The 24,428-nt window shown below is 47.2% G+C and overlaps 1 protein-coding gene across 1 annotated transcript in view; it reads right to left on the bottom strand.

Moving 5' to 3' along the window:
- PTBP3 (polypyrimidine tract binding protein 3) overlaps positions 1 to 24,428 on the bottom strand; it is a 634,697-nt gene that overhangs the window by 269,668 nt on the left and 340,601 nt on the right. The window contains exon 5 of the mRNA XM_078676642.1: positions 10,943 to 11,107. Coding sequence (XP_078532768.1) covers positions 10,943 to 11,107 — 165 coding nt within the window. The remainder of the gene's footprint in view (positions 1 to 10,942; positions 11,108 to 24,428) is intronic.

Genomic DNA, 24,428 nt, shown 5'->3' with positions numbered 1-24,428 from the left:
GAGCTCCTTAGGCACCCAGCTGGCCGCCACATAATCCTGTATACATCCTACAAGCGGGCGCCCCTGGGTGCCATCGGACGCCTGGAAGGGCTCATCTTCCTCTGGGGTCCCTGTTGGAGGTGTCGGTGGCCCGGAGATGCTGCGCGGATGGCAGAGGCCTGTATCGGGGCCTGCCCGGCCTGGGTCAGCACACACGAAGCCCGGGCGTCCCAGTTGGAGCTTGCCAGCAACCCCTAGCTGAGGGGGGCCATCACCTGAGCAGCGGGTGTCCTCCGGGGCAGCCCGGATCACAGGATCTGGCCGGAGGCACCGAGAAATCGCCTGAGTGTGGCCGGCACTATCTGGCCTGGAGGTCGGGGAGGCGGGGCTCCCATGCTTCTCCTGCGCGGTTGCTGCTACAGACAAATGGGCATCGAGGAGGCTGGCTGAGTGACGGTGCCGCGCTCCCCTGCTCCTGGGGCTGCCCTGGACCCGCTCCCGGAGAGACAACCAGGTCGAGGCCGGCTGAGGGCTGTGGCTGAACAAGGGTCCTGCTGCAGTGGATCTGCAGAGCGAGGGGCCTGCCTTGCCCCAGGGAATCCAGAGCGGTGACTGCTGGTGGCATCGGAACCCAGCAAATCGGGTAAAGAGGCCCCCGCTGGGGTTGAGCAACATTTCGAGACACTGCGGAGGCTGGCTGGGCTGCAAGTCCACGTGGGGCGACCACCGCTAAATGCCCCCACACATCTGCGGGCCTACACTCGCCACTTGTGCGGGTCGCAGGAGAGCCTAATACTGAAGAGGGGCAAACCCCCACAAGTGTGAAGCGGAGAGGAGATTGCTGAGCGTTTCACCAAGGCCCCGGGGCCCAGTGTCTGGTGCAGGGGGACCCCGGAGTACTAAGAAGGCCCGATTGAGAGAAGGTATGATCTGCCTCCTCCCCTTGGGTGTTTAGAAGGTGGCTGCACGGGTCTTAGACTAAGAACCAGACTACTGGGGCCTCCACACTATGAATGGTCACTGTACGTACTGGGGGCCCGACAAGATGGGAATTGACAAATCTGTTCGGTCTTCTGCTCCTAATACGTACACTACCCAGCGCCTCCCCATGCAGCGCATCACCGGGCAGACTGATCCCGACGGGGACTGCGACGGTGCATGCAAGCCTTCCAGAGCAGAGATTCTGGCACCCATTCAGGGGTCCAGAAGCGCCTTAGAGAAGCAGATCGAGATGGTTTCAATAGATGTAAACTTGCTTAAAGCAGATTTACGAAAAGTCGCGGAAAAAGTCTCAATGGCGGAGGGCTACATCATACAGCTCAAAGGTGAGGTGGCTGCGCTAAAACAGCAAGTGACATCGTTGACCAACTCGACGGGGGCGTTGGAGCGCCGAGCAGAAGAGGCGGAGGGCTGAGCACGCCGAAGCAATATTAGACTCTTGGGGGTACCAGAAAGAGCAGTGGAGGACAGGACTGAACTTTTCCTAGAATGCAGGATACGTACCAAGTTAAGTCCCAGGGGGCTGTCAGAGGTGTTTGTGGCGGAGAGAGCTCATCGGGCATTGGTACAAAATCGCAAATGACTGAGAAACTCCGAGAGGTAATGGGGAACTTAAGGGTGCAAGATATTTGGTGGCAGGGACATCCCACCCAGAAGATGTACACTTGCTATTCCCCTATTCACAACACTCTCAGCAGGTTAGACAGAGTGCTGGTAGCGAACTCAGACCCCCGATCTGTCCATCGAGGTGACCCACAAGTCGGATGTACTGGATGGTCCAGTGGGTAAACAGCACATATAGGGAGCATTGGCAGACTACATGACACTCAACTAGGAAGGTGCAGACATATCCAAGGTCACAAAGTGGGAGGCCCTGAAAGAAGTGGTGAGAGGGGCGTGCCTTAGCCTGACTTTTGGGGTCCACAAGCAATTGTAAAAGGGACCTGCGGGCAGAGGAGGCTGCCTTGGTGGAGGCACAAATCTGGGATCGTTTGGACCCATCAGTGGAGGCCGGGGAATGGGACATACAGACATGCATAAGGTGATAAATGGGCAGGCTAGATAGATACACTTTCAGCCAATACCGACAGTCTACACAGGGAGGGGGACAAGTTAGAACACCTAGAAGCCTGGATCCTCAGAAGGGAACAACTCCCCGCCCCAATAGTGGCGCTGTGCATGCCCACAGGTGCAGGGGCGCACACCAGGGCCGCAATACTGCAGGTGCTCCAGTGTCACCTCCGGACAGTTTACACGGCAGACCCGACAGCGAGGGAAGACCATTATCTCTGATATTTACAGACCCTGATGAATCTCCCTGAGCAGGCATGGTAGGAACTAGAGGCGCCACTATCCATTGAGGAAGTACAATCTGCATTACAACTGCTCCCAGGTGCGAAGTCCCCAGGTAGCGATCGATTCCCTCCTGAGTTCTATCGGGCCTACGCTGGTATGTTGACCCGAGCCCTCTTGCAGGTATACGAGGAGGCCTTCGATAAGGGAATCCTCCCTCCCACTATGAGAAAGAGTGAAATATGTATGATCCTGAAGCCGGGAGGGGACAGCTGCAAACACTCTTCTGATCACCCAATCACCATGATTAATGCAGACACATAAATACTGTGCAAACTATTAGCCTACCGCTTGGGACCCCATATGCTGCAACTCGTATACTTGGACCAATGTGGCTTCATACCGGGCGACAATACCGCAATGAACTTGCGCCGCTTAACCCACATTATGCAGGAAGTGAGATACCAGGAGGAGGAAATGATACTCGTGCCTAAAGACCTAGCCAGGGCATATGACACGGTCGACTGGGGTTACCTTCTGGAGGTCCTCAGGGCCGTGGGGCTGGGCCCCAGATTCCACTGGTGGGTCAAAATACTATACACTGAGCCTCGAGCTCGGGTGAGACGGGGGGGGGGGGGGGGGGGGGTCTTCGGTCTGAAGAGTGGGTGCTGGGGCTAGGCACCCAACAGGGATGCCCGCTCTGGCCTCTTTTTGCCCTGGCCATTGAGCCATTGGCAATGCGGCTGACAGCTGAGTTGGATCAGTGGGGTAACCGGGTGGGACACAACCCACATCATTTCCCTATACGCTGGCGATGCACTTTTCTACCTAGCATACCCCAGAGTGGCCGTACCCAGTCTTTTGCACCACCTGGACAGATTTGAGGGAGGTTTCTGTCCTGAGACTCAACTGTAACAAATCACTGATCTTCCCTCTGGCAGGCCCGACTGCCATACCCTTTTGGGAGGGAGGAGTCCTCCCAGGCTTTGAACTCAGATGAGAACGAGCACACTTCAGATAACTGGGCGTCCAGATCGCACTAGCCAATGCCCAGTCAATATCCCTAAACTTGGATAGGACCTTAGAGGCACTATAGCGGTCGGTGAACTTCTGAAACACCCTTCTGCTGTCCTTAGTGGGCAGACTTGCTGTCTCTAATATGGTAATGCTCACTAGGTGTCTTTACGCACTTCAGAACTCACTCTGCCCGATTCCGACACAAATATTCAAGCAAATTAACACAAACCTGATCTCACTACTGTGTGCGGGGAGCGGAGTAGAGTAGCCCTTAATACCCTGACACGTAGAGGGGGGCTGGAGGCTCCATGCTTCGACCTGTACTATTATGCCTCACAACCGCAGCCTGCGGCTCGCTGGATGGCAGAAGGGGACAATTGGGAAAAACAACTGTTGGCTGGAAGGGCAGATCCATAGGTCCTCCCAATAGCTCTATAGCTCTGATGAAGGGTAGGGGAGCAGGGGGGGGGGGAGACCTCCCATTTACAGTGCACCAAACGGCGAGCATATGGCAGCAGTTTGTGGAAAAGGTCCTGCGACATTCCACAGAGAACTTCTTATTTGGATACTGGCCCCTATCAGAGATATGGGAACACACACATGTACTTCCTGGCTTGGAGAGATGGCGGATGAGAGGTCCTTGCAGACCTTTGCCCGAATGAGACCTTTATAACCTCTGAACAAGCAAGTGATAGTGTCGCTCTCAGACCGGGTCATTACCTACAGTACAGGGGAATTCAGGAGGTAGTTAAAGTCACTTGGCCACAATATCCGGACATCCCCCAACCTAGTCTAGTCTAGTCTAGTCTGGATATTTGTATTGCGCAACATATCACATCCCGGAGGGAGTCTCATGGCGCATGCAGACAGTCCCAGAAAAAAAGAGTGGATAAGCCTGAAAATGGAAATTTAACTGAAGAGCCACGTTTTCAATTTTTTTCGGAAACTCATGAGTTCACACACACCTTAGATATACTGCTTACATGCGGATCCGGCTGCAGGATGATATCACTGTTGTATAAAGCCATGAAGCAGGACTGTACTGCCCAGCCACCACAGTCAAGGGCTGCTTGGGAAAGGGACCTTAACATACAACTAGACGATAGGGCTTTGGCGGCTATTGGCGAACTCACACATACAGTCTCCTGTAATGCAAGGTTTAAATTGATCCATTACAATTTTTTACATCGCACCTACCTCACACAGCGAAGTGGAGACGCATCTCTCACAACAATGATGTTAAGTGTCCCAGGTGTGCATCTGAGGATGTGGAATTTCTACACCTGGCATGGGAATGCTCTGAACTTAGAGAGTTTTGGACACTGGTTGCTGAAAAGGTGTGTACAACCACAGGACTTCTGGTAAGAGATAATCCCATGCAATGCCTGCTTGACCACATACGCAGACCCAAAACATTTAAATTACCTTATAAATTCCTTCATCAGATGCTGGTCCTGGCCAGACACAGAGTGGCCATAACTTGGATGGGGCAGCGAAGCACAGATATAGCAACATAGCTTAGAGATGTCAGGGAATGGGCATTAGCTGAGGAAACACACATGAAAACCTCACGGAATGGAGAGAATTGTGCAGCTCTGTGCTTGTATCAGGGGAGGGAGGGACTGAGCTAAGTGACACGGCAAACAGCGAAAGCGAAACAGGCGAAGATGAAAATCAGAGGAGGGAGGGCAAGGGCGGATTGATGTAACCAGTGCTTACCCCAATGCAAACTGTCCATTGTGATGTGCTTTATGATGTGTTCCTACTGGTTAACCATGCTGTTGATTTTAAGACTTGCCACACCGGCATCGGCTACGTACCATTGTGTTCAAGGTGCCTACGAACTATTGTATGCTGTAATGTTGGTTTTACTTATCAAGACAAAAAGGAAAAATAAAGTTTTTAAATAGAAATACTGATGTTTGGGATGCGTCTCCCCTGTGGAATTTTGGTTTGTAAAGGTACATGTAAGGAACTTGCCAAAAAGGATTGTTTTTCCTCATGCTTGTAGTTATTTTTTTTTACTTTTCAAAGCAGTTTTACTTTCAACAAGACAGCTTGTTCGAATGTATATGGGCAACCAATGCCCACCAAAGCTCAAATCCCCTCACCTTTTTGATTGAAAATCAAGAATAATCATGACCACAAACTTATAGGGCGTATAAGATTTGATATATTGAATTTATAACTGCACTGACAAATATTCTAACTTTGCCAGTTACGTATAATCTGGATTTTCCAAGAGCCATTACCGGAAAAAAGAGTTGAGTATTATGCTGTTTTCCTTTCTGATTTATTACAACAGCAGCCAGATAAACAAAGAAACAGAGAAAAAAAACTACAGTACCCAGCACTCCCTGATGCTGAGACTACCATTGTAGGCAACATCAGTGTCCCATTAACACAGTATAAATAGGCCCCTCATAGTTAATAACATCTTAATGGCTGCTAGCCAGATAAGTGAATTTGGTTTTATCAGTTTACAATTGTTAACTGTTCCCCGGTATGCGGACGACGACTTGATTTATCTGAGCCAACCGACGCAATCATTGCCGATCTTGATGGCCGAATTATCGCAGCTTACAGCTGCTTCTGGCCTCGCAGTAAATAGGACAAAATCCCAGCTCTATGCAATTGGAGAGCAATCTGAGTGGGAGGGGGTCCAGCGTCCGGAGTTGGGGCTCCCGTGGGTAAATGACACACTCCCCTATCTAGGGATCTGGATTAGTCGAAATTCCGATGCTTTCTTCCAACATAACATGGGTCGGATAATCCAGGGTTTGAGGGGAAATATCGCCTTCTGGAACACCCTTAAGCTCTCCTTGATGGGGAAAATCGCTCTCCTCAAGATGGTGGTCCTCCCGCGCTGCCTGTATACTATGCAGGGGTCCTTCTATGAGCTACCGCACAGGGTTTTCCGGGAATTGGTATCCCTCCTTGTCCTCCTCTTATGGAACGGGAAGAGATGCAGGGTGAGTCTGGAAGTCCTGAAGCGTAGATGGGGCGCAGGGGTATTGGAAGTCCCCGATCTGGAGCTGTATTACTTCGCATCACAACTGCAACATGCTATTGCATGGTTGGATACGGACCCCTCCTGGGAGCGGTCCTTGCTGGCAGGGACTTAATGGAGTGAGCAACTGGGAGCGCTGCTGTGGCGGGGGGGGGGGGCGTGAGATCACATCCCCCCCATTGATACGATTGGTGGCCGCGATCTGAGATGGAGTGGAGAGACGACACGTCGGCAGCAAGCTGTTCTCCCCTGACCTGGATCTATGGCTGCTGCCACCCTTTGCCCGGATTGCCCGGTCATGTCCACGGATAAATGGATGGAGGGAGGCTGCCTTATGCTGGCTGATTTATATCCCAACGATAAATGTATTTCTTACCAGGAGGCAGTTAACGCCTTCGAGCTTGGGCCATGACAATTCCTTCAATACGCCAAACTAGTGGCGACAGCTGTGGCCCACGTTTCCGGAGGCCCCGGCACACTCCCGTATTTTAGTCACTATGTTGGCACTAGCGGGGGATCGTAAGTTCGTGACTCACCTCTATAGGGCCCTGAGGGAGGATAAACGGCTACGGCCCTTGGCGATAGAGGAAAAATGGCAGCGGGCGTGTCCGCAGATCACTCCCCGTGAATGGGAAAAGATCCACGAAAGTGTGCGGAAGGTGTCAGTGAGCAACCGCTTTAAACAAATTCAATATAATATTATACACATGGCCTACCTCTCCCCAAAACGTCTCCAGGTTATTGACAATACCAGGGATTCCCATTGCCCGAGATGCCGCAGTCCCATGGCAGACTTTGTGCACATGGTGGGGACGTGCCCCACCCTTCAATCATACTGGGTGTCAGTTCTGGAAGCTCTGGCAAGGGTGTCGGGATGGGTAATAGATTTGGACTCGCGCCCCTGCCTCCTGGGCTTGATCCCCCGAGACCAGAAAAGAAGGGTGAGCAGAAGGTTCCTAATGCTGGGCCTGGTTACAGCCCGACGTTGTATTGCAATTCATTGGTTGTCCCCACAGGGCCCGACGCTGCAGAAGTGGAGGGCAGATCTGAGGGAATGGGCACTGGCAGAAGAAGAGCACATGAGACATACATGAAGGGATGGGAAGCTACCTGAGGTCCTACAGGTTTGGGGGGTAATGTTTCAGGAGTTGGTGAGACAGGATGCCCCGCTGACGCAAATAGTACGGAATTGGTCACCTTGGGGCGGGGGGAGGCTCAGACCCAGGCTGGGGTGACACATAATGGCCCGCCATAGAGAGCAGACGGCATAGACCCAATATTTGTATTCCCTTTTTTTAGACCCGGCAGCGGGGGGGGGGGGGGCTAGGGTTCTTGGAGGAGTGGGAGGGGTTGGGGGTGTGGGGGGCGGGGGGAGTTCATATACAGTTCAGTAAGGTTTTATAGGACACTCTACCAGGGTGAGGGGCAGCCAAGTGCCCCCCATTATCCTCGCTACTGTTCAGTAGTTGGCCGAGTGCTGGAAATAAGAGGATTTATATGTACAGGGCGACCAGGATGTATGATTGTACCTTACCTGCTTTAATGTGCTGGAGATGTAAATTGAACAAAACATGACAAATAAAGTTCTCATCTCAATTGAATTCTTGAGGTCTGTGGTCCAGTGGCCAACTCAGTCAGGATTCCAAGCACCATTTGTCCTCTGGGTGCTAGAACTGGAGTGGGAACTGGGAGTGCCCCTAGGACGAGGAGGTCTATAGGTATTGATTCACCCTTGGAGAAGATCAGTCCTGAAGGGGATCTTGGAGAGCAGTAGGGCAAGAACAGTAGCAAAGTAGGGGAATTCTCCAACTTACTTGCAGTTAGTAAAAGGGTTTAGGGGGTTAGGGAGAGGACGGTCTTCAATTGTCCAAGAGGCATGTTCCACGAGCAGCCCTGCACACTGAACACAGAGTTGTGCAAAAGAGTCTGAGATTGAACAGTGTTTATTCACAAGCTAAATGAGAAGGGAGAGCTGCAGCAGAGGTATCCTGCTAAAAGGGCCTTTACAAGCCTTTACAAATCTGTTTAGCCTTTAGAGATGCTGATAAAGGGAGTTTTATAATCTACAGTGAAGAGGTCCTAACCCAGAAGTGGGAGTTGCTGTGGCTCCTAAACCGCAAAGCATGCGAAATGACTGACAACCACTAGATTGACTTAATGGTCAGTCCTACCCTGGGTCGCTGTGAAGTACTGATCCCAGAGAAAATGGTAAGAGGTGGTGGGCTGGTTGTCCAACATCACAGATCACAAGAACACAAAAGGACTCTGGAGGGTTCCATGAGAACAGAGATTCACCAAGGAGCAGGCAAACACGGAGACAGAATGCTACTGGCCATGGGGAAGATCTAGGCATTAAACTGTTAACATTGAGAAGTTGGGGGTGAGGTGGAGCATCCAAAGTGAAGGGCGGCATTAGGTGAGACAGTAAGCGCAAAGTGAAGGAGAGGAGGTACCACTGGTGTAGAAATTATGGCACACAGTTAGGTGTAGGCACTAGCCACAAATTTCCATAAGGTGTGGTTCTATTTTAGAGAGCACAGGACATAGAGAGCTTGTTTGGATACCAGACTAGCAGTTTTGCAGTGTTGTATACCATTCCTGCTGGACATTAGCAGACACAGAGTAGTGCGTGAATAGTTGGTGAAGGGTCTAAATTAGACTTTTGGTGGTGAGAGATTTTAAGCTAGTGGCATGTACAGAGTTGAATGTTAGAAGATATTGGGGCCTAAGGAAATCTGTAGAAAGAAGACCTAATTGTATTTGGCCTAGAAGCATTTGTCACAATGTTTTCTGTCTGTGTTATGGAGCTAAATAATTGGAACAGAGTTCCGACTGGTGTGAATGGTGCAATCATCTTTCTTTTTTGAGAGGATGAATACGATGCTAAGGAGGGTGAGCCTCCAGGGGGTGCTGGTGTGACTTAGACAGTGTTGGAAGACATGGTCAGATTTGTTATACTTTATGACTCATTCAGAAAATACATTTTGCTGTGGTTGGATTTAATAGGACTGTTTATTGGCTAGTAGTAGGTGTGGCTTTTTATGGGAAATGTGCTGTTGAAGTGTTATTGGTGGTAGAGTATGGGTTGAAAGTGGCAGGGCTGGTGGCGAGCTAGGGTGACTGAGGTGGTGAGAATCCTGGAAGTTATTTTGGGTTCAGGCAATTATATTTATACAAATCAAAATAGGCCTGCTGAGCAAACATATCTTTTGAAGAAAGATTGAGTCCTAAATCGCAGACTAAAGCACCTCACTTAGAAAAAAATATCAAAGTGGGGAGATGCAGGTGCGAAAGGGTGGGAGGGGCGTTATTTGCATAGCACTGGCCAGAGAAGTTCTTGTGCATTTTCCTACGAAGCCAAAGGCACTTACAGTGCCTTTTTAAAGTTACTATTAGTTTTTGGGGGGGAGTCGCTAAATTTTTTCAATTACTGCAGTTGTTCACAGAGATTAGTTATTTACATTAATTAGAGCATCTAGTGACCATCAGTGTTGCTTTTTTGTAGCTATGAAAAATGACAAGTTAACCTGAATGTTTAAGTTTGAAGGCGAATCTAAGCAGAACAGACAACAGCAAATTCACCAAGCATACCGCTACAGTCTGTATGCATACTATCATGGTTTTTATCATGGTAATTAATAAAGCTAATTAATAGACGCTGCCTAATAACATGCAGTCTACCTCCTCCACAACTGCCTGAGATTAAAAGTATTCTTGCCATTAATCTGCACTTGACCCAAGATCTTGACAAAGCATCACTTAACATCATTCAAACTGCACTTGAGAGCAGATATGAAAAGCAGCCCATGAGACCCCAAAATACCTCTAATTCAAAAGAGTAGGAGGAAGCATATCATTAGTGTAGATCTGCGACTTGCCAGAAGCCTAATCAAATTGCAAATTAAGACCCACGTCTGTGGGACAACACAAAAAAATAGTTTTCACTCGCTAGATCCAAGTTTCTGGAAGAAATTTACACTTCATATTGACAGTGCTTATATCTAATGGTCTTTCGTAAAATTGTCAATAATGAATCAAGCATGCAGTTCTATTTTCTTGGGAGACAGCTCCATCTCCTAAAAAGAGTGTAAGTAATTCGAGACAGCTGAAGACTTAGCTTCATTTACAAAATAAAGCATTGAGGAGGCTCCTTCTCCCGACCATTAACCAGTTTCGTGCGTCGAACGTTCAGCGCCAGTGCTGAACGTTCTAAGAAACAGGTGGGGCCACGTCGGCCGTTGGACGTGTGCAGCACTACGGAGGTAGTGCTCGCAACGGCCGACGGCAGCACTAAAGGGGTTAACAGAAGTGTTTAATTAAACTTGAACAGAAGTACTTCTTGGAAATCAAAAGGTTTCCCGCTATTAACTTCAAAAGAGAGGGCACCAGCATCCAAAAGTGATACACTGGAACTCAGTAAAAAAATGCATGGATTAAAATAGACCAAGATGGTTAAAATAAGAAAATAAATAAAAATGCACTTGGCACTCTCCAATGGAGAAGATGTTCCTTCCTTACGAGAACACTCACAGCAGGCTTTTAAGGCATTGTCTCTTGGCTAGAACAGACACTTCTATTAATTTCCGAAGGCAAAGGAGCTGTGAAGTACCCTGAACAAAAAGCAGTCAACACCGATGTCCTCACCTGATGAAGTACTTCGAGAGTGACTGGATAGAAGAGATTTTCAACGATGATCCGAATTACAGGACTTTGACCAGGCAGCAATAGTCCTTCACTAGCTGGGCCACCAGCAAGTGCCAGGCCTCCAGGCGGAACGGTTCCCAATGCATGCAAGGCAGCCTGGGCTCTCTACAAAAACAGAAAACATATAAAAGTCAAGTACATAACCATATCATAGCAACGTTACAACAATCGAAAGACTAACATTGCTCACACTAGAACTCGCCAAATATAGTCCAAACTTACAATAAACCACAAACTTGTATCACTGAGACGAGACACTGATATCATTGCATTTTGCATAGACTTGTAAAACAGATCTAATACTGGTCCTTAAAGGGAAAAACGCTGTTCCTTCCAGACATTTATTTTTGTATAAAACTAATGCATCCTCTACCAATAAACTTATGTTGGTGAATATCGGTGGGACATAAATATGTTTCAGATATAAAGATCAAGCACAGATAAACACGGCTATGATGCCCCTCTACCAAGATGACCTAGCTAAATATAAAATATAACTGAGGAAATTCAACACAAACTGGCAAACAAAAGTCTGGTTTCCTCCATGGATTGGTAATGGCACAAACCCCTTGACAAAAGCATTCCTCCGACTCTGAGCAGATGGCTGCAAGCAGCAATGGAAGTCTACATCAAGAATGGCCTACCTGAGGTGAAGGACTGATCCCATAAACACCTTAAAATATGTGTGTTTAGGCACCGGTTGCAGGTTTTCAAAACATAAATAAAAGGCACTGTCATTTACAATGCCAATAGCTCAAACTCTCCCAAATGCGAGACCTATTGCATAGCAAATGCTAGTTTTTTTTAGTACCAGGGTCTAACACCGAGGGATCTGTGAGCATCGAAGTCTCCTTAATAACATAAAGCTGCAGTCCTTGCTGAGGTGTCTGGTGCTCGCTGTGGGTGTAGTGCTGTTGTAACATTTGCAGGCTTGGGTTCTGGTGATGTGATTTAAATAAACAAGCACAGAGGAAAGAGGGTGGTAGTGTGGAGCCAAGAGAGCCCAGGACATGTGAAGGAGTAATTGGGCCATTGTGGGGGGCCAAACTTGGGACTGGCTTAAGACCTGGGGTTTAGTACTTCAGCCACGGACCCTTTAATTCTGAGCCAATCACTACAGAAGCCCGCAGACTACTTTGGCCCAAACTAACACAAACCCACTTGGCAAAAAACAAAAACACTACACTTGGCATGAAGACACAGCCGTCAGTCACTTTTCGTGGTTTTCTTTCCTCTGGCACAAGCCGCCGTGCTATTTGTTACAAGTTAGTCCAAATACTTAGGTAAAAATACACAAGGTATCAGAGCGTCTTACATGAGCACCAATTGCTTGAGCGGACACATTCATTTTTAGGTACAGAGAGATTACGTGATTTGCCCAGAATCGCAGGATGTTTGAGGCTTCCGTCAGACTCGAACCTCATTTCACCCAGGTTCTGAGCCTTGGGCTCAGTAGAAGAATGCTGCTATTGAGCAACATGCAGACAACTCAAAAGGCGAGCCGACACAGAATGCTTCCACACCAAAAAACACTGAAGAGTTTGTGGTGTATGAATCATTCATTCACGACTCGTAGTTAGTTTCTAGAAACAAAACTGAGTTGTATAGATGGTCAAATAGAGGTGCTACTCACCCCCGGGAATCAGTTATGACCCTCGTAAGAAGCTGCCAACACTGCAAGTTAGGTTTGAGAAAAAAAGTCCCCTTTCTGTTGTGCGCAGTACCCAGTGATGTCGCACACCAAGATCCCTAAACAACGACACTTCCTCGTGAACGCGAGCAGAATCAAGTTTTAAACTATGAAAATAAATACAGAAGTGTCTGGTACGGACAACCCCAGGTCACTATTTCAAGCAACGTACACAACAGGAGATGCGCACCAGTGTGATGTTTCACGCGCTCTCTCCTAGATATACCACACCACATTCCCTGCCTCAGAGAACATGCAATGGGCAAGGTTGCTAAATGCATACCTCAAGCCGTGGCCGTGGAGCTGCGCCCTTACGTGGCAGGGGAATGCCTGGATGTGGAAACAAGGAGGCACTGCAGCTGCCGCCCTGCGTTCTGCTGCTCGCTCCCGAGGCAAAACGCTGTGGGAGTGAACATTTCAAAAGAGTTGGGACATGCACCTACCTTTAGCCATTTGGATGCTTTCATTACAGAAAGACACGTAAAGGCCAATCCAATGTGTGAGAGGAGTCAGACCCACACAGTGTAGAGACAAGAAGCCTCGCAGAGCAGCGCATGCGTGCTGATAGGCTGGACCTAAAAACCATCCCTGGACACTAAAGAATCTTCCTGCTAAGACACAAGCCATAAAACAGCAAAATCCTGAGAAAAGTCCTAAAATTGGGCTAAAAAGGGTCAGTTATGCCACCTAAGGAATCTTAGCTAGAAGGAACGTTTATAAGGCCCTGGGACAGAATATACTATTATTAAATTGATGTTTGGAAATAATGATGATTAATAAATACATGTAAGCAGATTTATACAAAAGTACATTAAAACAGGTTGCCTGTGGTTTACATAATACTTTACTTTATGCACTTAATACGTTTCATACGATTCACATAATACAGTGCATTACACAATATTAGGAACATATGGATGTTCAGTAATTGCTGCAAATTCGAAGGGAACTCAAAATTCAGCACTCCTTTGAAAACCTTTACTTTCCAAGCTACACAGAAAAGCAAAGCTTAGTTCATGGGTTCTAATTTTCAACAGTTTGAAGACTGGGCAGTGAAAGTGTCTCCTTTGCGCAGTATATAAAGTGCAGAAAAGTATAAAGTGTTTAGTGCTTTGGGGTGTAAGTTTATCACTGGGGCAAGGGGGCACTGATGGGAACCAAGTGCCCTTTATAGGAAATGCTGCCAGAAAGTGTATAGTATTTAAGCGTAATCTGGTCAGCAGAAATGTATGCCACCCAAATGAAATTACTTGGAGATACAGCGCAGGCTGCAATTTGGTATATGAGGAATCTTCTGCCACCCAAACTACCTTATTTGCCATATGGATTGTGTTATGTTCGAGATAGATCTTTCACCCTGGATACAGCTCCGACAGCGATTATCTGCATTGAAAAAATATTCTGGGATACCTTAAGGTATCAGGGCATCTCTAATAAATTGGAAACCATGGTATATCTATAGCCCTATCTGTAGTTAAACATTCGGCCATCATTAATCTGCAAAAATGAGATTCTGGATTGTTAAACTCTCAACAAAAGTAAAAGAGTCTGCAATCAGATATGATCTTCTATGAATCCTACACCAAATTCTTCGTGACAAACTTTTGTACGGGTTGACTGTGGGACTGAAAGAAGCCTTCTCAAGAATTTGTTTTCTATAATTTGGAGGCAATTATTGTTGGAATAAATCCACATACCAGCACCAATTGAGGTGATAGACACTCACTTGTGAAAGTGCACAGTAATCCTTTTGTAGGTTTATGCCCCAGCTTTTTACAAAACCTAAACACAGAGTCAAAGTACATTTGTAATTGTAGACCATAATGTTCAAGAGGGGACTTTCCTGCACATACTATGGTCGTGCACACACATACAGGCATACTGGAGCAAGATTTCTGCTGAATTGAGTAAAATACTGGAGATAGACATTCCGCTGGAACCTAAGCTGATCCTACTGGGAATGACCAATGACCTAGATCTGCCCCGCCCACAGCTAATATTTCTGGTCCTGGCCTTGGTGGTGGCCAAAAGAGATGTAGCTAAGAAGTGGGGAGCGGCTGACACGCCTCAGATAAGGGAATGGAGGAAGGGATTAGATGTCTACATGGCGGCAGAAAGAGTTACGTATAAAGCAAGAGGCTGCCTGAGGAAATTCCGCAAAGTATGGGGTAAATGGAGACGTTATTATGGCCTAGACGGAGGTCTCTGAAGGGTCCGAAAGAATCATGAGCGGGCCAGTAGACGTGAGGGAAGCGGAGGGACCCGAGACGGTAGATGGGAAGCACAGGGAGAGCTGTAACAGCTGAACAATTAGAATGTGGAAATAATGGTGTACACTTGGATGGGAGAGGGCGGGATACGCGGTCGGGGACATGGGGTCACTAATTGATGATGGCATGCATGTTCTGGATACTGCCTTGTGGGAAAAATGCTACAAACACTCTTAAAGATTGGACTGACAATATGATGTTGCCTCCTGAGGTTATAACAGTTTATATGTTGGGGACTGGGTGGGAAGGGGGGGGTTAAAACAGAAACGCAGATGCAAGGACTTCCTGCTGAATTGTTGCACTTGTCCATTGTTACTATGGCTATATTGCTTTTACGGATAGCGCCGCCCATCCTCCGGGATACGGGTCTGCTGGCTGTGTAATGTTTTACTTATCAACCTATATCTTGTCAATGTCAAAGCAGGAATGTTGATAAGAATGATTATGCACTGTATGTTTCTGCAATAAAAAAAATATTTCCCAGAAAAAACAAAAAAACAAAAAAAATATATAATGTTCAAGAGGAACTCCAGGCACACATCACTGCCAACACTAGGCTCCCGGAATACAGCCCTACTGAGGCTCAGACTTGGTTAGGGATCTGGGTAGGGGGGCATCTCCGGCATATATCGCACCTTAGTCAATAACACTCCCACCTCACTGGACAAGTTGAAGGATCAATGGGTAGAGTAGGTGGGCCCCCTGGACGAAGTGGACTGGTGCCATGCCCTCATGGCACCCAAGACAATCAAAGCCTCTGCCAAACTTAGGCTAATCCAACTATACTACCTACATGCTGCCTACCTCACTCCACTGTGCCTCCATCGGGCGGGCTTACGCCTGGACGCGTCATGCGCAAGGTGTGGTCAGACCCCGGCAGACTTTTTTCATGTGGTATGGTCCTGTCCCAAAATGGAGAGATGGGGGGGGGGGCTTTGAGGAAGAGCTTACAGAGGTCCTAGGATGGGTGGTTCCCCATGACCCACAACACTCTCTATTAGCGATCACGGATGGGCTGGATGGGTCCAGAAACGACAAGATATTTTTCAACACAGCCATGACTGTAGCCAAGCGCGACATAGCGGCGGCATGGAAATGTCCCGATCCGCCAGCCTTGGGGAAGTGGCTTAGGGGATTGGATTGGTGTGAGACCCAAGAAAAAGCACTGTACATGGCACCAGGATGCCCTAAGAAATATCGTAGGGTGTGGGGTAAATGGCTGGGAACTGTGGAAGCTTTTGAGTGATTTGCTAAACCATTTTGCTGATGTGGATCTCAAGGGGTGTGGAACTGTGGTATGCAAGGTTTTTAAAGATATAACAGAAATATTGTCCTCCATGTTTTTGCTGATTTGCTTTTATGTTCTAAAACCAATACATTTGATTATAAAAAAAAAATATTCAAGAGGAATTTCCAGTTCAAACTAACGTCCTGTGGCACACCTAAATACGTAAAATTGGGGACTTTTATAATCTGAGCCACAAAGGACAATTTTCCTTGTTTTAGTTAGTTTCAAGTCACACTTCATTATAAAGGATGTTGTTATGTTTGTCCTTAAGCACAGATAAGTCAAAGATGTTAGAAGCATCCAGCAGAGATTGAAGTCCATTGGCTGTTCTGGCTAGGAGGACTGCGTCATTGGTATATAGTAGTACGGGGACCTGATGAATTCCAATTTTAGGTATATCATTCCCCTGTACTGCATAGATAGTCCTCAAGGCCATTAATATATAGGAGAAAAAGGACACAGCCTTGCCTTACCCCAATTACTGATGGAAATTCCTCTGTGAGATCCCCGTCTTTGCTGAATCTGACCTTTGCTGAGGTATGGGAGTGAAGACTACGAAGAAACATTAGGATTGGTGTATCAACCCCTAAATGTTCCAAAGTGGCCCATAACTTTGACCTATTACTGTGTCAAATGCACAGGTGAGGTCCATGAACGCAAGATGGCTGCACCCTTTTTTTTGTCTTTGTGTATTTTTGTCCAGTGAGTGTTAGGTTCAAGGTCTGCACTAATGTCCCAAAGCCGGGACAAAACTCAAACATCAACATCCGAAATACATTGTGTTTCCACTACCCAATTTTCTAGTTTGGCCAATATAACTACCTGGAGTTTTGTCCGAGCTATCCTGCAGGCAAGCTGGGCGGTAAGCAATGCAGTTGCTCCTTTTCTTGGAAATAGGGACTATAATTGCCTCCTGCTGGGTCTTGAATAGGAGACCAATTATAGCAGATCTTAAAACATTTGTGATTAGAGGCCACTAAAAATTGTGGGTGCAATTTGTATATATTGGATGTAATCCGATCTGGTCCCGGAGCTTTATTAAATGAAACATGGCCTGGTGACATCCAAGACCTCTTCGTCTTACTAAAGGATACCATCAAGACCAGATCCTGACGCATAAGGATTTCAGCCCTTCCCACCTCAAGATTTCCTAGAACTATTCCACACAATTTCTAACTGATATGAGGGTTTCTACTTTGGGGATATCATCTCCTAGCAAGTGGGGGGGAATTAATAACCTGCCAAAACGCTCTTGGATCTTTCACATTGCTTGCTATTTTTAGGTCTTCCCACTCCTTTTCTTTCATTTCCTTCTTTCTAGCAGCAATTGCTACCTCAAATAACCTTCTGGCCATCTTTAAGGAGTGTGTGGACGTGCGCACATGTTTTGTCAAACCACTGAGGCTTTAACTGGATTGTATGCTATTATTTGTTGACTTTTCAGCTAAATAACCAGTTCTAGACGAATAGGCCTCCAATGTACACGGGATTTGCTTTATCCTGCAAGGTCAGCTGTTTGGGTACGGTTATTTACAAGGAGTTCTTCTAGGAATTTATCCTGATCAATATTCTTCCATTTGATAGTTAAGCCCATATTTTTCTTAAATGCTTCCTTGTGTTGTTTCCAGCCGCGGTGCGTCCATTGGGGCGTAGGGGCGCAGCCCCACCAGCCACATGGACCCGCATCGCGGCCGCAATCCTTTTCCTAACATTAAAATTACTCTGTGTCCTCTGTAGTCTGTACAAGTGTGTACATTAAAGTCAGCCGCCGGGACACACCCGGAGATTTCGGAATGTGCAGGGGGGGGTGGCCTGCTGCAGCTTGAGTGACAGTACACTCAGGCTGCAGCAGACAGACCGTAGTGCTCAAGTGCAAATTGGGATCCAACTTTCCCAAGCATGCGCACTGTGAGTTCCCCAGCGGGACCCAGGGGTACTTCGTAGCCTGCCGTAGCCCAGGTTTACAAGGGGCGACAGGGCGAGCAGCAAATGTGCCCCCCTAGCCAATCCTGGCGCTGATTGGCTGGTCCACCGCGCAGCATCCATCATTGGATGCCGCGCGTGGGGGTGGCACACACTGCCTCAGCCACAACTTAATGGCCAATCACTGAATCACTGCATGGCTTCACACAGTGAAGCCATGCAGTGATTGGCCATTTCACCGGGATGCGTGCGTTAAGAGATGAGAAACTACGAGAGTTTTCGGGGAACTGAGGACCTCGTCGCACAGGGGAAGTGAGTGACCTCGTCGCACAGGCCAGACCAGCCTGGCGCAAGGATACCCCAGAGAGCACCCCAGGAAGCTTAACACGCCACCCTTCGTCTTGGCCCAGCCCGGAAAAGGCACCCAGCTAGCTCCCTGGGGCAGGTAAGCTCTATATTTAATTTCTCTTTAAAATAAAATGTATTTTCGGGTTCAGACTTTGTCACACTTGGCAGAGCACATATTTTCCAGTCCTGATCTTTCGCTTGTCAACCTAATGTCTTCTGGGAGTTGTAGTCATTGTTTGCTTGCCTTAAAGCAAACACGCACCTGATTAAAATGATCTCAACAACAACAGGAAATCAACACTGAAAACCTGTTCCATGATGTGGAGTTATGCTGTAATTTGGCATCAGTTCCCAAACCACCTCGAGCAAAAAGTGGCCAGAAGGCAGATTTTCTACTTAAGAGTATATACAATTTGAAGACTTTACCTACATCTGGAGAAATAAAACCGCACCGTAGACAGAACTCAACGTCTTAAGTTGCCAACGCAGGTCGTGTGTGAGCAGCGTGTCCAGTCATGTTTCTTCTTTGTTCTCAGGAACTTGTGGTTTTCGTTTGTGCTGTGAGGAAAACAACTCCACGAGCGCCAGAATGCGAAGAAAAACACTTCCCTGTATGGGTGCGCGGCACTAACAAGTAACAGCTCGAGGTCTTCTTGTGCACCGCATGGGCATTGTTTGTATCCGGATGATTGTTTACATCGATTGACACAGAGAAACTGAGTTCTAAAGTGATTTGCCCGGGATCCCACACGTTTAATAATAGAGGGGGACTGCGGTTATAGATTAGGATTCGGGATTCCTGTTCCGCGGTCACTAATTAACGAGCCGACATTTCCTTCACCTTATTGCACGCTGACCTCACCAGTATGTGATGCACCGTGTGAGCTGCGGCAGTGGGTGAAATCACATCAGCCCACTCACCGACGCGCTAGGTCGCCCTGCCTTGTTTGTGGCATGAAGACAAGGCATCTCACAGACCCCAGAGGCCTCTTCGTGTCTGTTTCATGCACGGTGGCCTCCCCCACCTCCCGGTCGTGGCTGATACCAGCCCCTCACCGAGTAACCCGCTTGCAGGCTGGTGGGGGAAGCAGTGTTTTCACGTAGTACTGAATCACGAGTGACTCACTTGAAACTGGGCTGAGCGAGGTGAGTGCACATCTGCACATTGTCTGCTTAGGCATCGCTCGCGCATGTAGGTGGCGACCAGAGTGTGAGGCAGCTGCTGGGATCTGCGGCTCCGCTTCCCTTCGGCTGCCCAGGAGCGGTCTTCACCTCCCGTGCTATATAGATGTAATTACAAAAGTAATAGCGTTAAGCTGGCTAACGGGAGGACACGATGCTGGATAATGCCCCGCCCTTTCCAGAATATACCGAGCACCTGAATTTTTCATTCGTCATGCATAATTGTGCGGCGTTACTGCGTCATGCCCAAATCATCTATGTTTAATGACATTGGTGACCGCCCAAATCATCTATGTTTAATGACATTGGTGACCGGACCTGATTGGCAGAAGTCACCGGCTGTTGTGTAAGTTGCAAGGGGAGAGGAGTTGGCCTAACGGCTAGGGTGGTGGCCCTCGAATCTGCGGAACTCGGTTCGAGTCTCGACAACGAGTTGAACATCCTGTGATTTTAGACAAATCACTTAATCTCCCTGTGCCTAACAAATAAAATGAATGTGTAATGTAACTGGTGCTATGTAAAGCACTCTGATACCCAATTCGGGTCAAGTTCGCGCTATATGAAACTGTTAAAAAAAAAAAAGCAAAAAAATACAGCTCCATGAGCACTGTCTGCCGGGGCCATTCCCTGCACCCTCCTTTTCAGGTGTGAGACTGAAGAAATGATGAACTGACCATTCCTATTATATTGTGTCAGTACAGACTGGAATGTGTCCTGTTGAAGACCATGCTGAGCAAATTCATTCATGCGTTCCATTTGAAACGGGTCTGTGTATGTTGGCCAACATCAACATCCTAGTGCATGTAGTGTGAGTACATGACAAACGCCTGTAGGTAAACTATGTTCAAGAGGGCATACAAACTCAACAGCACCTTGTACATTCGGCTTTTAGTCTAGTCTTCATTATGACACCGATGAGGCTAATTAATATTTTGTTAAAAGTGCATTAAGGTCTAATGAGCAGGTGCAGGTAGCTTGTGGGCATGGGCAGGGCAGGCCAGCATAGGAGGGCGGACGGAGCAGAGTCCGAGTGAAGGAGGGGGGAGGCCGCGGAGGGGCCCTGCCTTAATCTTCGAGTTTGATTTTGAACATGATGTTTGGACTGGTACAGATCATATAAAGGCAGGCTCCCCACACTGCTGTTCCCGCGGTCCCTCTCAATTTTCCTCCCTGCCTTGTTTGTTTGTGGAAGGATGTGGGCCTGAGAGGAGTGGTCATGCCCTTAAAGTCCTCTGAAGCTGCGCCCATATCCCCTTGTATGAAGCTCTGTGGTTATACTGAATAAGCAGCTACCTATGTTATGCCATCTATTAATGTAATAACTGCACTTTCACAATTGCTTTATTAACCTTCCTGCTTTCTCAAATTTGCTTGAAAATGCACGATTTTTCTTCTTTTTTTTCAAAATTTTCTGGGGGGGGGGGTAACCCCCCTGAACCCCCCTAGGGTGCTGTATACAAATCACTTTGCGCCCCACCACTTTCAAATGTCACCCACCGCCCCTGGTTGTTTCATGTCACCATTGGACTTTTTGCCAATTCCTAGTTTAATAATAAATACTATGGGATTATGGTCACTTATACAGCATGACAGTATATTAAAGCCACGAATAACTGCCCAAAAATCTTTGAAATTAGAACATAGTCCATCACCAAGCTTGTACCAGCTCAGACATGTTGTAATTTGGTTGTGATCTGTATTTATGAAATCCTGTACAAACGAAAGGGCGTTAGCAGCTAAAAGTCTGTTTAAAGCATCCCCGTAGCTTTAGGATAGTTTTATAGTTTTATTGTAGTTAATTAAAACATCACAATTGTAGCTAAAAAGATCAAAATAAAACTATGTTACAAGAAACCATCCAACTGTTTACTTATTGAGCCATATAAAAGTTTCACTGAGGAAATCAGTTCATGTGCAAAGAGTTCTCCATTGGGTACTGATTACGTCCAGATGTGGTTATGCCAAGAGTTCCAAGCAAATCCTTGATTTGTTAGCAGCAATAAAATACCTATTTCACCCAACTGTGCAAAGCTTGCAAGACTATTTTGCGCTAAAAACTTACTATCATAAAGTGCCTATTACATTAACCTGATCCAAAGACTCTGGTCAATGTGGCATACTTTTATGCCGTTTTCTAGGTTAAAGTGCTATTTCAAATACCTGGGTTCTGCATGGTCCGAACGTCCTTTTTACCCTTGTCAGGTTGGCTTCAGTTCTTCTCGTTGCAGGTTTTATGTTTAGTTACTGCAGTTTGCCCTTTTGCGTTGTCTCATTTTTAAGGTCGAGCCTAGCGCAGCGCGCATGCGCTGCAGTAGGAGAGCCTTTTGGAATCATTCCAGACTTTCTTAAAGCTCATGCGTGTGGTTGTCACCTTCTATTGGCCGTTGCGTGTGGCTTTCAAAAATGAAAGCACCCAAATGGCCAAAGGCGGATGCATGTCCCGCCTTTTCTCTACACGTTCACTTCCATGGCCTTTGGGTCTCTGGAGTGAGCAGCAGTGCCCTGGGTGCCAGCTGCATTCCTGGATCATGTTACTCATTAACCCAGCACGGTCGCTTTCACTTTAGCGACCTCGCTTGATTTCAGTGCCATAAACAAATGTGGGGCTACCTCCGCGCCTTTCTGATCTTGCATTTTACTCCCCAATAACACTGTACTTTACACGCCTGGAGGGGCACTGCCCTAACACCGGTACTTGTCAAACGTGGCGCCTGGTACCACACAAGCTAACTTCAGAGGATTTTTCTGCCCTGCTATTAAAAAGAAGAAAAAAAGACTCACGCAGAGTCCCAAGTGCCCGCTCGACTTTTATCTTTCACTGAGCTCTAGTTTCATTTGTTCACGGCTCACGCCATTGGCAATGTTTGCTAACCTGACTCTGAAAAGTCATGGGCAGTTCTCATCGTGGCCTACTGTCCTGCCACAGTTTGTGTTTCTTGCCCCCTATCGGGGTGGCTTCAGGGGGAGGAGGATTTGGTTCCCACACGTTTGCCAGTCCCACTACCACCCTCCTCGGCCCTCCAGCCCTTCCAGCCCCCTCCTGCTCCTCTTACACACCGAGGTCCGGGCCTTCCCTCGGATGAGAGTGGATCTCCTTCTCCCCTGACCTCGAGGACACTGCCTCTGCTTTCGTCAGAGGAGACAAGAACACTTGCCAAGAACGCCTGATTCCAGGAGCTGCGCAAGCCCTCATCTTCCCAAACCTATAAAGCCTCTGCGCTGCTCCGTGGAATACCAGCAGCACAGAGGTGGAATGGAGAGATTTTGTCAGTGGTAAATGACCGTAAGGATATACCTCTGATGCTGAGCTCATGGGGCACAATATTTTGTGAACAATAGACCATATTAGGTCACCATTTTTCCTCAAAGGCCAAACTCAAGCCTTGATTCAAATAGACTAGCCTATTTTTGCTAGTCTATTTTAGGAAAGTAGGCATAATATATATTGGTGAGCTTATTGAGTACAGTAGGGATTAACAGAGCTCCTGATGAGTTTAGCAGTGGGGGACTGCTAACAAAACAGGTCGACCAAGTAGGGCGTAATATATAGCCCTACCACAACCCTTTTTTTTAATATTTCCAGTTAGAGAAACGAATAAATTATTTTTTCTACTAGCAGGGAAATTTTTAATTTTTATATATTTTTGCACTTAAATCCCTACACCCCCTACCACTTACACATTTGTCACACCACACATAGCCTACCTTCAAAATAAAAAGTGCTCCCGAGTAGTTTGCAGGTCGTAGCACGCCCCGCCCCGTAGAGGGACGGGAAGACCCCAATGATGAAGCATGACACTATGGGAATCATAGTGTGTGAGGGGTATTTTAAAAACACATAGTGCTTGCCTTTGTCATCCACAAAGACTGGCGAACAGACACTAGACCTACTTCACATTATATATCATATACCTAAAAACAAAAATAAAACTAAAACTAGACAGAATCAATATCACCTGTCTGCAGGTTCGGATGCCTCTTTGATTGCGGAGGAGACAGCGCATTGATCGATGCTCCTCCAAGAGTTTTCCGTAAATGCATATTATATGCAGAAGGTCTTTGCAACGGGTCCCACATAAGCTGCAGGAGAACTTTGTGTTCCACTTCCAAGGAAGTAAATGTGGGAGTATAGGTAGCATGCCCAGAAGGTATTTCAAATAGGTCTCCTTTACTGTCAGGTTGAAACTAATGCCATAATATGGTTGCGGCCTTGCTGTGGCATAGGTGTTCAGTACAAGCCAGCTGTGTGATTTGGCCACCAGTGCGGTCTTATCTATTAATGAGGTTGTTTTAATGGTTTTAGTGATGAATTGTTGAATTATTGTTGTTTAATGGGTTGAGTGATGAGCAGGCATGAGTTGCTGGGATTTCCCATAGTGCCAGTAGTCTTAGTTGAACTTTAGAGTTGTGAAGATACCTCCACCCAGAGCTGATAGTTTAATGAGTTCTGTTCCGCGCCCCTGATCTTATGTCAGCATTTGATGTACACATCCCCCGTGTTTTCTGACCAGGGATTGTCTTTGAAGGCCAAATTTGAATCTTATTTGCCCAGGGGAGGAATACTTTGGGAGGATGAGGTCCGCCCTAAATAACCCAGTGATGAAGCTGTCTAGGGTGGTTGAGTCTCTCCGTCACAGTGGCTCACTCCCATATTTTAATATTGGCAGGAGTTTCAGTAGGAGTACCTGGAGTAAAGGAGTTGAGGTGAGACCTGCCACTTTCTTC

This window comes from Lissotriton helveticus, chromosome 2_1 (genome assembly GCF_964261635.1).
Source record: "Lissotriton helveticus chromosome 2_1, aLisHel1.1, whole genome shotgun sequence".
NCBI classification, from domain to species: Eukaryota; Metazoa; Chordata; class Amphibia; order Caudata; family Salamandridae; genus Lissotriton; species Lissotriton helveticus.
The sequence above is the reverse complement of the archived record's forward strand: the minus strand, read 5'-3'. Positions and strand labels throughout refer to the sequence as shown.